Source organism: Natrix helvetica (genome assembly GCF_964273705.1).
Source record: "Natrix helvetica genome assembly, chromosome: 10".
Classification (NCBI taxonomy): Eukaryota; Metazoa; Chordata; class Lepidosauria; order Squamata; family Natricidae; genus Natrix; species Natrix helvetica.
The window spans coordinates 13,879,484-13,894,600 of NC_138561.1; the positions used below are offsets into that span (position 1 = coordinate 13,879,484).

At 45.4% G+C, this 15,117-nt stretch overlaps 1 protein-coding gene across 2 annotated transcripts; it reads left to right on the plus strand.

Moving 5' to 3' along the window:
* The first annotated feature begins 1,822 nt into the window (after positions 1-1,822).
* LOC309397172 (C-signal-like) lies at positions 1,823-14,949 on the plus strand. Of its 2 annotated transcripts, XM_081962954.1 has the most exons (6): positions 1,851-2,284; positions 4,738-4,789; positions 6,407-6,594; positions 8,544-8,702; positions 12,124-12,234; positions 14,205-14,949. In XM_081962954.1, exons 1-6 carry the CDS (start codon positions 2,138-2,140, stop codon positions 14,322-14,324), a joined length of 777 nt encoding a protein of 258 aa, XP_081819080.1. In that variant the 5' UTR covers positions 1,851-2,137; the 3' UTR covers positions 14,325-14,949. The 2 variants fall into 2 exon arrangements, with proteins under 2 accessions (XP_081819081.1, XP_081819080.1); XM_081962955.1 differs by lacking the exon at positions 12,124-12,234 and having other exon boundaries at positions 1,823-2,284.
* Positions 14,950-15,117: the final 168 nt, after the last annotated feature.

Here is a 15,117-nt window from a genome sequence, read left to right on the forward strand (position 1 = left end):
ATCTTTCTACCTTTTGAGCTTCTAGAAGAGCAAGAATCACTCCGGGTGGGCCTGCGGGAATTTGTCCAGGCAATTTGGATGCAGAGAATCTTTTTCAAATATTGTTTTACTTTTCACCTAGCCTTAATCAACCTTGGTTTACATTCCTTTGGGGGCTTCTCTAAGGCACTATGAAAAGGCAGAAGAAGAATGCTCCATTAGGGTGACTGCCTGGCTACCAACTGATAGGAACTTTGAGAACATCAAGCATGGGGGTGGGCTTCAAAAATTTCAGCAATGCTCGGTTGCTGGGTGGGTGTGGCTATAGCGGGTATGGCCTAATCGGCACCACAGCCGGGGGAGGGGCTTTCAAACTTTATAAAACTTGGCAAAAGAGCTTACGCTCGTACTTGGTTCTTTCCTGAGATTTGTATGATGCTTAAATCACAAGCAAGCCAGAAATTCTTGGTTGTCTACTGCCAAACATCAATACCAATTCTTCTCCTAAGAGTCAAAGCAAATGTTAGTGTTAATGGTTGATCTCATCCTTCATTAATTGTCTTCTGGTTGCAACTTTTCCATCAGAATCCTGCAGAAAAAGGAGATGGGAAATTGGGACACTCGATGGAATTAGCATGGAATTATTTGTTTGCTCTCGACTCCTGAACTACTTTCTATTCCAACTGATAAAAACAAGGCAGGGTAATATTAAGAAACAACTCTTTTGCCTTTTTTCTCACTTGATCTGTTCTGACCCAGCCGTAGCAGAAACAAGAAACAGACTCCTTGTCCCGGAAAACCCCTCTTTATTTCTCACCTGTGAATTAATGGCATTCACACACCAAGAGGTCCAGGCAATAGTCCTTCGAAGAATTAACGGCAGTAATAGACCTTATCAGTTCCTTGCAATAATTGCCAGGTCGTGAACTCCCAGCCAAAAGGTTGCACATTAAGTTCTGGCAAGCAGTCTTCTATTTATTCCACAGCCAGGGAGGGGCCATTCAGCGTCCACATGTGCTTTGCTTCCCGGGTCCACTCCTTGTCCTCCGTTGTTCACCTCTCCTAACTGCTGTGTGCATACCCAGCTGTTCTTCCTCCTCACTCATCTCAGCCTCCAAAAGGCAGTTGCCTCTCTGGTGGCTGGAAATGCCAGATGTCCCTGGCTCTATCTCTGCGTCCAATGCAGAGCATCCATCAGAGCTTTCCCCAGACTCCAGAACTGGCCCAAGTTCCTCCCCAACTTCTTCATCATCTGAGCCAGCTCTCCTGACAGCTGGCGGGCTACAACATGACCAGCCAGCCACTTTTTTTGAATAGGAGTGCAAGATATATCTTTCTTCACTGAATAGAAGTCGTATTTCATATGTTTTCATAGATTTTCACGGGTGTAGGTATGCTGATATTGTTGTATTCGGGTCTTTTCTCTTGTAAGATTGTCTTGCCAATGTTTTGGCGAGGTCTCACTCACCATCTTCAGACTGGGTTTTGGGCTTAAAGCGTGGTCGGAGCTGCCGTCTTTCTATAAATCTTGGTGTGTGTGTGTGGAGTGCTGGCTTTGTTTCAGTAAGTGGAATGATTGGTTGTGTGGTTGTATCATGATTGGTAGATTGGTGCTGATTGGTGCTGGCTATGTGCCTGTTGTTGTTTCATGTTGTAACGGACTAGGTGGTGGGTGGGGCTCGTTTTTTGACTAGGGCTGGCGTGCATTTATTCTCCTGTTCGTTTGTCCTATATACATATGTATATATCTTCCAAATTACCTATGTGTATTTGAGAATAGATGCTATTTTAATCCACAAAGCATTCAGATTTTCAGCCTAAAGCCATCTTGCGTTTGATGGGTTTAATTGCTTTAAGCCCTTTTTTTCAGGGCAGAAAACACAGAAGATATTCTTTAAATAAAAACATGCCCACCTGAACATAGTGAAAGAGAAACAGCTGCGTGGAATGGAGGGGGGAAAAGGAAAGAAAACCTACTGCTGCATAATTGAGAAAAACCCTGGAGGTGTTTGCCAAATCCCTCCTTCCAGATTTCCTTCAGATATATTGCTTACAAGTTAAATAACGTGGGTGAAAGTACTGGCAATGAACTCAGTTGTGGCAATATTTAAGGAGGTGCACAAGGCAATTTCTTAGTTCGCCTGGGCTGGCAAGAGAGATGGATCAATTGAATCCGCATAGCGTTCTGGTAACCGGCTCCAACCGCGGACTTGGCTTGGAGATGGTCAAGCAGCTGGCAAAGAAAAGCAACCCTCCAAAATGGATCTTTGCCACTTGCCGGGACCCGTCTGGACCTCGTGCTCAGGTGAGGCCTGGGGAAGAACAAAGGTTTTTTCTTTTTCTTTGCTTGTCTCTTAGGTAGTGATGGTGTAGGCATGATTGTGTTCGACATGATGGAGAGTGTGTGTGTGTGTGTGTGTGTGTTGTATTTGTGCTGATAAATAAGTAAAGGGAGACTAGTATAGATCTATTTCAAGCTATTTAGCTCTCATCAGTTAGCCATACCCTTACTGGGATTTGATGAGAGCTAAATAGCTTGAAATAGATCTATACTAGTCTCCCTTTATTTATTTATCAGCACAAATACAACACAAATATAACAAAGGCAACATTAAAAATATGGTTTTCTGCCTGGATATATATATACACACACACGTTTGTTAAATGAAGACTGGTTATATTTAAAATGTTTTTAGGATGCTTCTCTTTGCAGAATTCAGGAGGACAGGAGGATAATGGTGAGCCTAATCTCTCCAGTCAATTGACTGGAAGATACTTACAATGGCTGCATATTGATAAATCTTAAGAGCCCATGCGGAATTTCATCATGATTTGTTTTTGTTATCCTAGTTCAAATAAGCCCCTTGCAAAATGTGCTGCTCGGGACTAAGGAATTTTTGTTCAGGGCCAACTTCGACAGCTCTTGCTATCCCTGAACTCGCTGTAAAAGCCTTGTAGTTCTTTTCAGTTCTTCACTGGCTCCTGAGACTTTGTGTCATATTTACCAGAATTGCCTCTCACGCAGTGCCTCCCTGAGGTCTTGTAATCTCATGCTATACCATCAGTGGGATTAGTTGCTCCCTGCTTTCTGTTCATCTTTTCCTCAATTGCCTTCAAATCTCCTCAGAGTCAGAACATCTTTGTTCGTGGCTTCCAGCAAGCCACATGCTATCGTTACCATGACCTGACTGTTGTTTCTCCTCACGTTTTCTATTTCTTGTAGCCTCATCTAGCAGTTCTTATATTTTCTTCAGGTAAATTGTTTGCTAAGTCTCTGTATTCTTTAGTGCAGGCTTCGTTTTGGAGTCCGTGGTACCGTTGGGTTGCACAAACCTATCACAATGAAAAGGAAAACTGTTATTTTATTTATTTTGACAAGATTAGAGAACAGATATAAGTATAAACATGATTATGAATACATGAAATGAATATGAACACAAGGGAGTATTACGAATATTATGCACGCCCCTTAAAGACCTCTTAGGAATGGGGTGAAGTCGACAGTAGACAGCCTAAGGTTAAAGTTTTCGGGGTTTGGGGAAGAAACCACATCGTCAGGTAGTGTATTCCAAGCATTGACCACTCTGTTGCTGAAGTTATGTTTTCTGCAATTAGGTTTGGAGCGGTTTACTATAAGTTTGTGTTTATTGTGAGGTCGTGTATTGTTGTGGTTGAAGCTGAAATATTCATTGACGGGTAGAACATTGTAGCCGGGAGAGGGGGCGGTCTATAAGTGTGAATAATAAATAAATAATAAATAAATTATGTACCACGCTTAGGTCGGATCATAGATGGCAAAGTTCTAAATTGTCTAAGCCCAAAATTTCGAGCCTGGTGGCATAAGGGATTCTGTTGTGAGCAGAGGAGTGGAGGACTCTTCTCGTGAAATACCTCTGGATTCGTTCGATTGTATTAATGTCTGATATGCAGTGCAGTTTCCAGATAGATGAGCTGTATTCAAGAATTGGTCTAGCAAAAGTTTTGTATGTCCTAATTTGCCATTCAATATTACCGGAGAAGAAGCTACACAAGATTAAATTAACAACTCTTAATGCTTTTTTGGTAATGCTGTTACCGCGAGCTCTGGCACAGATTAAATTCCTGAAAGAGATAGAAAACTATTCTGATATGGAAGTTGCTACCTAATTGCTCACTTCTAATACTTGTTTCCAGTCATTTCTGTTAAGTACTTAAGCTCCCCGTTAGAAGAGCGAGTATGCAGAGAAGCGTAATGAGAGTTATATGGAATAACACACACAAACCAGCATACAGAGACACTGAATAGTATAAAAATATAGTAATTTACTATGTAGAAATATAGAAGTATTCAGAGTCCGGTCAACAGTCCAAGTCATACACTTTTCAGTAATTCAGTTATCAAATATTCTCAGTTTAACAGACAAAATATAGCTAAACAGTAGCAAACCTCAAAATACACCTGACCAGCTTCTAGCAAAACAGAGAGAGAACTAACAGCCATTCTGGCTCCCTATTATAGCTGCTTAAGGTAACAAGCCAATTACATCTGTGAATCATTTAAAGCAACAGTAAAGTAATCATAGCTTATATACATTGCCAAGCCAAGCCCAGGGTTACATCCCTAACACTTTCCTCCTTTCTCGATGACTTCCCTGCAGATTGTGCCCATGGAAAAAGATCTACTTAGATATGAAGAAGAAAAAACGTGGTGGAAACGTATTTGCCATGGTTAGCTGTAAAGTAAAAGGCACTAAGTTTGTGATTTTTTTTCCCCTTCAGGACCTGAAGAATTTGGCTGCTGAACACCCGCAAATTGTCCTCATGGCATTGGGTATGTGTTCTGATCATCCCTTTGGTCCTTCTTTAGCCGAGAGGGAAAATAACTGAAATTCAGCAACTTGCATGCCAAGTAAGCAATATTTCCATACACCTCACCTGAGGGCAGATAAACATTGCCTTACGTTACAATTGGCAGTTTATGCGGTATAGGCATAATTAAAAAAATGGATTCCAGAAACAGCTCGATCTGCTACCAAACAAAGAAAGAAGCATTCTGCTCAGCAGATGCATTGGAAGATCAGTATCGAAGCAGTAACTGATGACTTTTTGTACCGTGTTTCCCCGAACATAAGACAGGGTCTTGCTTTCTTTTGACCTCGAAATAAGCGCTTGGCCTTATTTTCAGGAAGGTCTTATTAGTTTTGAAGTGCAGGAGGGGGGGAGAGCATGGTCACCTCGTGGCTGCTGCTGTGTTGCAATATTTTCAGGGAGGGCTTATTTTCAGGGGAGGGCTCATTTTAGCGCATGCGCTCAAAAACCAGATTGCGCTTATTATCCGGAGAGGTCTTATTTTGAGGGAAACGGGGTACTTTCTCTTCCATTTCTGTCAAATGTATATATGGCATTGGCAGCAATTTTGGGGGTATTATTGGGAGGAACTCTCACCCAAAGCTCAGCGGTGAGTTTAGTAGTTTGCATATCTAATAAGGGTGATGATCCACCTAGCTGCACCATATAAATCCAAATAAATATCAAAATATCAAATATCATTCAGCCTTCGATTCAGTTTTTCAGTCGTTCAGTCCCCTCTGAGCCACATAACTGGCCAAACAACAGTTCTGTATCATCTATTTAGGTGAATTGCAATTTAGTAAGCTTTATGGTATAAAGGGAAGAGTTCCCTTTGCACATATGTGCTAGTCTTTCCCGGCTCTAGAGGGCGGTGCTCATCTCCATTTCAAAACCGAAGAGCCAGCGCTGCCCGAAGACATCTCTGTCTTCATGTGGCCGGCATGACTCAACGCCAAAGGAGCACAGAACAAGGTGGTCCCTACCTATTTTTCTACTTGTATTTTTACATGCTTTCGAACTGTTAGGTTGGCAGAAGCTGGGACCAGTAACGGGGAGCTCACTCCGTTACATGGTGCTAGGAATTCGAACCGCCGAACTGCCGACCTTTCTGATCGACAAGCTCAGCATCTTAAGCCACTGAGCTACCGCGTCCCATTTATGATATGCTAAGCTGCAAAACAGAGTTACAAACATTAATTAAATGCAGTAACACAACCCAGAAACCTATCAATCATGCTGCTTTCATACATGCTTTCTATTTCAGAGTGGAGTGGTGGGGGCGTGATTTCGGTAAATTATGGCTTCAGGTCAAAGCTTTAGGCCATCCATAGTTTAATAAAAGGGATGAACTCAGATACTGCCTTATCTTTATTGGCTTCCCGAAGAACACCGGGCATGTTTCAAAAGTGTTAAGTAGGTGACAAGTCTCTACAATCTTGAGATTGCTCTCACGTGTTTCTACAGGAAAGTTGTTTTATTATAAAACAGATGAGAAAACAGAAAGAGCCGGCTCAACAAAATGCAAGTACATTTATTGGATCCCTGTGTGGTTTGCAAAGTTGGAGATGGAGCAACCTACATTTCTTTTTCGCCGTAGACGCTGATGATCCATCCAGCATCAAGGCTGCCGCAGCCAAAGTCACAGAATGCTTAAAAGGGGCTGGATTGAACCTCCTGATCAATAATGCCGGGATTGTAAATGTGAAGAGCCTGGAGACTGAAACACCAGAAAACATGGCTGAGACCTACCGAACCAATGTGATTGGGCCCATGATAGTTGTCCAGGTAAAAGAAACTTTCTGGCCCTTTGGAGTAAAAAGAATATGTCGATGCAGTCATTCCATACAAGAAGTTTTGGCTTGTTTGGGCTTGTTTTTCCTGGATTAAGAAATTCTAGGGTGAGGCTGAACTGTTTCCAGGGAATTGTTCTGACTGAGGCTTCCAGAGAGCCTGAAGCAAACTCCTTGTCCCAACAAAAAAACCTTTTATTAATTGAGTGTGAATTCTGCTCATTCACATCCAGCAAAGTCTTTCAAGGGAGGATTTACAGTCACAGACTTTATCTGGCTTGGAGAGCTGCCAGGACGATCTCTGCAAAACTTGGCAAGGAGTCTCGGAGAGTCACGAACCAATGAAGTGAACTCATTGTCTCCTGCAAACTCCACTCCCCTTTCGCTCCTCTTTTATTTCCTCTGGGAGGGGCCATTCATCATCTGTCCTTACTCCCAAGTTCACCCCTGTTCTTTAGTTGTTCCTTTCGTCTGGCAACTCTGCGCATGCACACACTGGGAACAGGCTCCAGCTGTTAATTCTGCCTCACTGTTGTCTGACTCCAAAGGCAGCTGATAGCTGGCCTATGGCTCTGGCCCCATGTCTGCCTCCGACACAGAGCCCTCTTCAGAAGCCTTCCCCAGACTCCACAACTGGCCCATGTTCCTCCCCAACCTCCTCACTGTCTGAATCTGCTGCCAGCTCCACTGGCCGCTGACGGGCCACAACAGGAAGTCTCTGAAGAACTTTAGTCCACTCTCTCCCACTCTGCTCAACCATCCCTCCTTCCATGATTCATGGTTTTAAGAATGAATCCTGAGCTCCCTGAACTCCTTGAAGAATAGGATATCAGGAACTGAATAGAAATGTTGCCCAGTAGCTGCTCAGACTATGATAGACTATGAATATAAGATGGAAAAAATGTATTGATTGAAAGAGGGAAGCTGTGGGTTCAATGTGGTTAGATTAAAGGACAATTCTGACATTTTCCAGTAAATTATTGGCAAATCTTTGGAGTCTTTTGGTGGAATTTTTATTGATTGGGAGACGTCCCAACCCTCCTGCCACAAAGAAGATGGGTTTCCACAAAGAGGAGGGGATCAATTTATTTTCCAAAGCACTTGAGGGCAGGATAAGAAACAATGGTTGGAAACTGAACAGAGAGAGAAGCAAACTGAAACTAAAGAGAAACTTTCTAATGGTGAGGACAATTAACCAGTGGAACAGCTGGCCTTCAGAAATCATGGGCCCTCCATCACTGGAGGTCTTTATGAAGAGACTGGACAGTCATTTGTTTAAGATTGTATAGGTTCTCCTGCTTGAGCAGGGGGACAGACTAGAAGACCTCCAAGGTTCTATTCTATTCCATTCCATTCCATTTTCTATTCTATTCTATTCTATTCTATTCTATTCTATTCTATTCTATTCTTCTATTCTATACTATTCCATTCCAGTTCTGTTCCATTCCGTTCTAGTCTATACCATACCATACCATACCGTACTGTACCCTACCGTACCATACCATTCCATTCCATTCCATTCCAATTCTGTTTGGTTCTGTTCTATTCCATTCCAGTTCTGTTCTATTTCTATTTCTATTATTTCTATTTCTATTATTTCTATTTCTGTTCCAGTTCCAGTTCCAGTTCCTATTCTATTCTATTCCATTCCATTCCTGTTCTGTTCTATTTCATTCCATTCCATTCCATTCCATTCTCTATTCTATTCTATTCTATTCTATTCTATTCTATTCTATTCTATTCTATTCTATTCTATTCTATTCTATTCTATTCTATTCCATTTCATTCCAGTTCTATTCCATTCCATTCCATTCTAGTTCTATTTCTGTTCCTGTTCCTGTTCCTGTTCCTGTTCCTTTTCCTGTTCCTGTTCCTGTTCCTATTCCTATTCCTATTGTGATCTATAGATTTGACTGCCCTTCATTCGTTCTTTTCATCCTCCAGGTGTTTATTCCTTTGCTGAGGAAAGCAGCTAAAGAAAGTTCCCTGACAGGCATGAGCTGCAGCAAAGCTGCCATCGTCAACATGTCCAGTGAAGGAGGGTCCATCACAAACGTCCTTGAATGGCAGCGGATCCACGCCATTGCTTATCGCTGTAGTAAGGTACAGACAAACTCATGATCTCATGAGGGAACAAGAGATTCCAATAGAGGGTTGTTTGATTACAACGGTCGCGGGGAGGGGGGGATGCGAGGACAAGAGAAGATCACAAGGTCGGTTGGGAGACCGTGGTTGTTGGCTATGCCCGGTCGTCTGCACCAACCCCCGCAACCTAGGTGGCCAGGAACTACAGAGCCCGGGCCTACGGCTGATGCTTTGCAATGCAAGGTCCGTAACCAACAAGGCCCCCCTCATTAATGAGTTGATCTCTGAGGGGGAGCTAGACCTTGCAGGGATAACGGAAACCTGGTTGGGCCACGAGGGTGGTTTACCCCTCGTGGAAATGTGCCCACCAGGTTTCCGTGCATTCCATCAGCCTCGGGCCCTGGGTAAGGGTGGTGGGGTGGCGGTAGTTATACGGGAAGGTCTAGAGCCGAGGGAGTTCACTGTTCCTCAGATATCCGGGTGTGAGTCCCTTGGTGTGAAATGGGGCCCACGGAGGCAGTTGGGTTTGCTGATTGTATACTTGGCTCCTCGCTATACATCAGCAGCCCTGCCCGAGCTCCTCGAGCTGATCTCGGAGACGGCGGTTGAAATCCCCAGGCTCATGGTCATGGGAGATTTCAACCTGCCGTCGACGGGAACAGCATCTGAGGTAGCTCGGGAGTTCATGGCTTCCATGACAGCCATGGGCCTGACCCAGTTAATTCAGGGCCCCACACACGAAGGAGGCCACACATTGGACCTTGTCTTTGTATCTGAGCAGTGGACGAGTGATCTGGGTAGAGGGGATTTTACTGTTACACCCCTGTCATGGTCAGATCACTCATGTCTCCGGCTTAACTTCCCTGGCGCTACCCCCCACCGCGAGGAGGCGGGACCAGACGGTCCACACTGGTACCGCCCCAAGCGCCTGATGGAGCCGGATAGGTTCCAGACGGAGCTTGGGCCATTACCTGTAGCCCTGACCCGCGCTCGGTCGGAGGACCTAGCGGCCGCCTGGAATAGGGCGGCGGCTGGGGCCTTGGACCGGATTGCGCCTTTGCGACCTCTCCTGCGGCAGCGACCCACCCGGGCTCCTTGGTATACCGAGGAGCTGAGGGTGATGAAGCGTCACAGGAGACGTCTAGAGAGCAGGTGGAGGTCCTCACGCTCCGAATCTGATCGAACACAGGTAAGATCCTACTTGCGGACCTACCTGGTGGCATTAAGGGCGGCCAAACGTAGATATTGTGCCACCCTTATTGCGTCCGCGGATAACCGCCCTGCTGCCCTGTTTAGGGTGACCCGCTCCCTCTTGTCACAGGGGACGCAGGGGGCACCTTTACAGGGCAGAGCAGAGGAATTTGGGGAATATCTGCAGGACAAAGTCGCTCAGATCCGGAGCGGATGGGCCCCACTCAGTGGACCAGACGAGCCGCCAACAGCGAGTCTTGTGAGACCATCCTGGGAGGAGTTTGATTCTGTTGCCCCCGAGGATTTAGATAGGTTGCGTGGACGGCTGCGACCCACCACATGTTTAATGGACCCGTGTCCCTCCTGGTTGGTACTGGCATCTTGGGAGGTGACACGAGGCTGGCTTCTGGGCCTGGTGAATGCCTCATTGGGTGAGGGATCCTTACCAACCGCCTTGAAAGAGGCGGTGGTGAGGCCCTTACTTAAGAGGCCCTCACTCGACCCAATGGAGCTAGCTAACTATCGTCCAGTCTCCAACCTTCCGTTTCTAGCGAAGGTTGTTGAGAATGTGGTGGCCCAGCAGTTTCCACGACACCTTGACGAATCCGAGTATCTAGACTCACGCCAGTCCGGCTTCCGACCTGGGCACAGCACAGAGACAGCCTTGGTCGCGTTGGTTGATGATCTCTGGAGGGCCAGAGATAGAGGTTGTTCCTCTATCCTGGTCCTATTAGACCTCTCGGCGGCTTTTGATACCATCGACCATGGTATCCTATTGCGCCGGTTGGAGGGGATGGGAGTCGGAGGTACCGTTTTGCGGTGGTTCGGCTCCTACCTCTCCGACCGGAGGCAATGTGTGTTGACAGGGGGACAGAGGTCGACCCCGAGGCCACTCACTTGTGGGGTGCCACAGGGGTCGGTCCTCTCGCCTCTCCTGTTCAACACATATGTAAAGCCGCTGGGTGAGATCATCTGTGGTTTTGGGGTTGAGTATCACCTCTACGCTGATGATACTCAGCTGTATATTTCAACTCCAAACCACCCCAACGAGGCTGTCGAAGTAATGTCCCGGTGTTTGGAGGCCGTCGGGGTCTGGATGGAGGACAACAGACTTAAACTCAACCCCTCCAAGACTGAGTGGCTGTGGCTACCGGCACCTCGATTCAGCCAGCTGATTCCATCGCTGGCCATAGGGGGCGAGCAGTTGCCCCCTGTGGAACGGGCGTGCAATTTGGGCGTCCTCCTTGATGCCCGGCTGTCAATGGATGACCATGTGGCGGCCGTGGCAAGGGGGGCGTTCCACCAGGTTCGCCTGGTGCGCCAATTGCGCCCCCTACTGGACCGGGATGCCCTACGCACGGTCACTCATGCGCTGGTGACGTCCCGCCTGGATTACTGCAACGCTCTCTACATGGGGCTGCCCTTGGGACGCGCCCGGAGACTGCAGTTAGTTCAGAATGCAGCCGCGCGGGCTGTGATGGGGAGTACGAGGTACTCCCACGTAACACCTCTCCTGCGCGAGCTGCATTGGCTACCTGTGGTTTTCCGGGTGCGTTTCAAGGTGCTGATTACCATCTTTAAAGCGCTCCATGGCACGGGACCTAGTTACTTGCGGGATCGCATCCTCCCACATACATCCCTGCGGCCAATACGCTCACATAGGGAGGGACTTCTCCTGGTGCCATCCACTGGACAATGCCGGCGGGCGACACCGAGGAGTAGGGCCTTCTCTGTGATGGGCCCAACCCTCTGGAATGACCTCCCCCCCGACATTAGAACTACTTCTGACCTCCGCTCCTTCCGGCAAAAACTGAAGACCCACCTGTTCCGATTAGCAGGCCTGGCATAATTCAACTGTCCCTCCTGGCAAACGCACTATATCTGGTTATTTTAGGGGTTTTTTAATTCACTGTATTTGTTTTTAGGGGTTTGAACTTATTTTAATCTGCTTTGTACAGTTCTTTTAATGTCATGCTAACCTCCTCCATGTCAACTGTCAACTGTACATACTTAATTTTATTGTATCTGATATATTTTGTATGAACTGTACACCGCCCCGAGTCCCTTTCGGGAGAGGGGGCGGTCTAGAAGCATTAAATTAAATTAAATTAAATTAAATGATCTGAGAATGTAAGGGTCAATTCTGTTGTTATCCCAAGTAGGAGAAGAACACATTTGAATGGTCTGGCATCCTTGAGAACTGAGATGAAGCATTCATGTATCATCTTCTTCTCTCTCTTCCTCATAGTGTGCTCTGAATATGCTCTCCAAATGCCAGTCCTTGCATCTGGCCAAAGATGAGATCTTGTGTGTTGCCTTGCACCCTGGATGGGTCGAGACTGACATGGGGAAGACAGTGGTAAGCAAATGGGAGGGGGGTGGGTGGGAAACCTAAATTTTATACAGTGGAAATAAACATGGACCAAATTATCAGTACCAGAATCTTTTTCTGAATCTTTTCCTGGATCTTGCCATTCCAGGGATGGTCCAGCAGTTTCTGGAAGCTATTTTTCTAAACCATTTCAGGAAGTAGCTCTTGGGTTTTTCTTGAGATACTGTAGTATTACCTTAAATCAGGCTTCGTCTGAAATAACATGTACCATATACCATGAAATTCCATGGGATCCTGTGGTCCCCCAAGAGGTTTCAGTATGGTCCTGAAGGAATCTGAACACTTCTATGATCACCAGAATATTACATCAACTTTTCTACATCACTATCAGCCAATGTGGTAGCTGCTATTGGTTAGGTTTTTTAAAAAAAATTACAGTGGTACCTCGGTACTCCTCCTAAATTGGTTCCAGGAGGCACAATGAATACCAAAAATGATGAGTACCAAACCAATTCTTCCCATAAGGAATAATGTAGTGAGTCAGAAGGCAGCCAACATCAACAAGTTCAAGTTTGTGCATTGAGTACCAAACACAATGAGTACTGGAAATCCCCGCCTAGGATTTCCTGGGTCCCCATCCTAACTGGGGCAACATTTTTGCGTAGAAATGCATTGAGTATCAAATTCGATCAATACAATACACTACAATACAATAGTAGAGTTGGAAGGGACCTTGGAGGTCTTCTAGTCCAACCCCCTGCCTAGGCAGGAAACCCTATACCGTTTCAGACAAATGGCTATCCAACATCTTCTTAAAGACTTCCAGTGTTGGGGCATTCACAACTTCTGGAGGCAACTTCTGTTCCACTGATTAATTGTTCTAACTGTCAGGAAATTTCTCCTCAGTTCTAAGTTGCTTCTCTCCTTGATTAGCTTCCACCCATTTCTTCTTGTTCTGCCCTCAGGTGCCTTGGAGAATAGTTTGACTCCCTCTTCTTTGTGGCAACCCCTGAGATATCAATTTCAAAGCAGTTGAGTACCAAGGTACCACTGTATTCAATATAGTAAGAATATATCAATCCAGTCATGAAATGGGTAGAAACCTAAGGTTTCTGCTTTATGGAACACACTAGACCAAAAACCAGTCATGTGAAGTTGAGTCTCTTCAATTCTGTAAACTTCCAGTGGTTCTTTATGATGCAGGGGCCAATGTTATTTGTTTATTAAATTTATATGCTGCTCCTCTCACCGTGGGCGGCATATAATTCGGGTCATGAATAGTTCTGTTAATTTTGAGGGTGACGTAAAAGCATATCTGTTCAATAATTTTGTGATAATTTTTAATTGCCTTGAATTCTCTCAGTCGATGTTACTGGACCTCTAAGTATTTTCACTAACGACTTCTGGTTGGTTTGGTTTATTGAATTTATAGACCGCCCCCTCTCCCTGTAGGGACTCGGGGCGGTGTACAGACCGTTCATGTTCAAGACAACAAAATATAACATAAGACATCAAACAAAACAACGCACACATACCGTCTGTGTATAAAACCCAAAACCAATTTAAATAATTAAAACAATTTTAAAACCCGTTTAAAACCCCAATTTAAAATTTAAAAAGCCATCCAGGAAGGTTAGTAATAGATGTTCCCTGTAAAATACAATTACAATTACAATTAGGCCAGGCCGGCTAATCGAAACAGGTGGGTCTTGAGTTTCTTGCGGAAGGAGCGGAGATCCGAGGTGGTTCTAATATCGGGGGGGGGGGTCATTCCAGAGGGTTGGGCCCATCACAGAGAAGGCCCTATTCCTAGGCACCGCCTGCCCGCACTGTTTAGCGGAAGGTACCCGGAGGAGACCCTCTCTGTGAGAGCGGATTGGTCGCAGGGATGTATGGGGTAGAATGCGATCCCGCAGGTAACTAGGTCCCGAGCCATGGAGCGCTTTGAAGATGACAATCAACACCTTTCATCTCTTGCCTGTTTTTTCTCTCTCCAGGGAACACCCCCGATGAAAATCGAGCAGAGTTTGCGAGCTATTCTGAACACCCTTGGCCGTCTGTCTGAGAAAAACACGGGCACCTTTATTAACTGGGAAGGGAATCTTGTGTCCTTGTGAGACAACCAAGATTTTGCTTCCCTGCAATTGAAAGAAAACATTCTCATCAAAGGCAATGCAGATTTCTCTCTTCAAGGCTCATTATAGCCTGCTCTGCTTCATGTGCTCCAATTCTCCCTTGCCCATAAAATGTTGCTCAACCAGGCTCTTTCAAACTGCAGGTCCCAATGCTATGTCTGAATCAGTGGTGGGATTCGCTTACCTTCGCTGCTCATTCGCAAATGTGAGCGTGCTCGCATGTGCAGAAGGTCGTGCATTACGTCAGGGCAGGTAGGCAGAGCCTCCAGCCGCTGCTACTGGTTCGCCCGAACCGGTAAGGATGGGCAGAATACCACCAGATGCATACTGAATACTTCCAGGTGTCACTGGCAGTGGTTGCAAAGCAGCCGTTTCGTAGTAGAGAATTTTCTTTCCAGAGGTTTAAAATCTAAAGTATACATTTATGGAGATGCATACATTCAGGAGGATGACCTTTCCCCCCAATTCCACATCTGGGGATGTGAGTCCAGTCGTGGGCTGTATTTCTCTTGCCAGAAGGCCATATGGAACATTTTATACTTCCAATACATTGATCTATTTTTTTTAAAGACTGCTAGGCATAAAATAAAACTGATTAAAAACCTTGGCAAGATTTTTTTCATTTTGTTAATTTTGGGTTTTGTGAATGACAAATTGTCAATTCATTTGGAGTATTGGCCAAGGAAGGAAGCAACCAAATAACCCACCAGTCATGGTCTTGGAATTTGAGATACTCGCAAGGGATTTGTTGAGCAGGCCCCCATAAAAGACTTAT

Excerpts from the sequence above, each read along its gene's own strand:
- LOC309397172 (XM_081962954.1), top strand. The coding sequence starts at position 2,138 with ATGGATCAATTGAATCCGCATAGCGTTCTGGTAACCGGCTCCAACCGC. Across the intron at positions 6,595-8,543 it reads GGCCCATGATAGTTGTCCAG|GTGTTTATTCCTTTGCTGAG; the intron begins GTAAAAGAAACT and ends TTCATCCTCCAG. Across the intron at positions 8,703-12,123 it reads TTGCTTATCGCTGTAGTAAG|TGTGCTCTGAATATGCTCTC; the intron begins GTACAGACAAAC and ends TCTTCCTCATAG.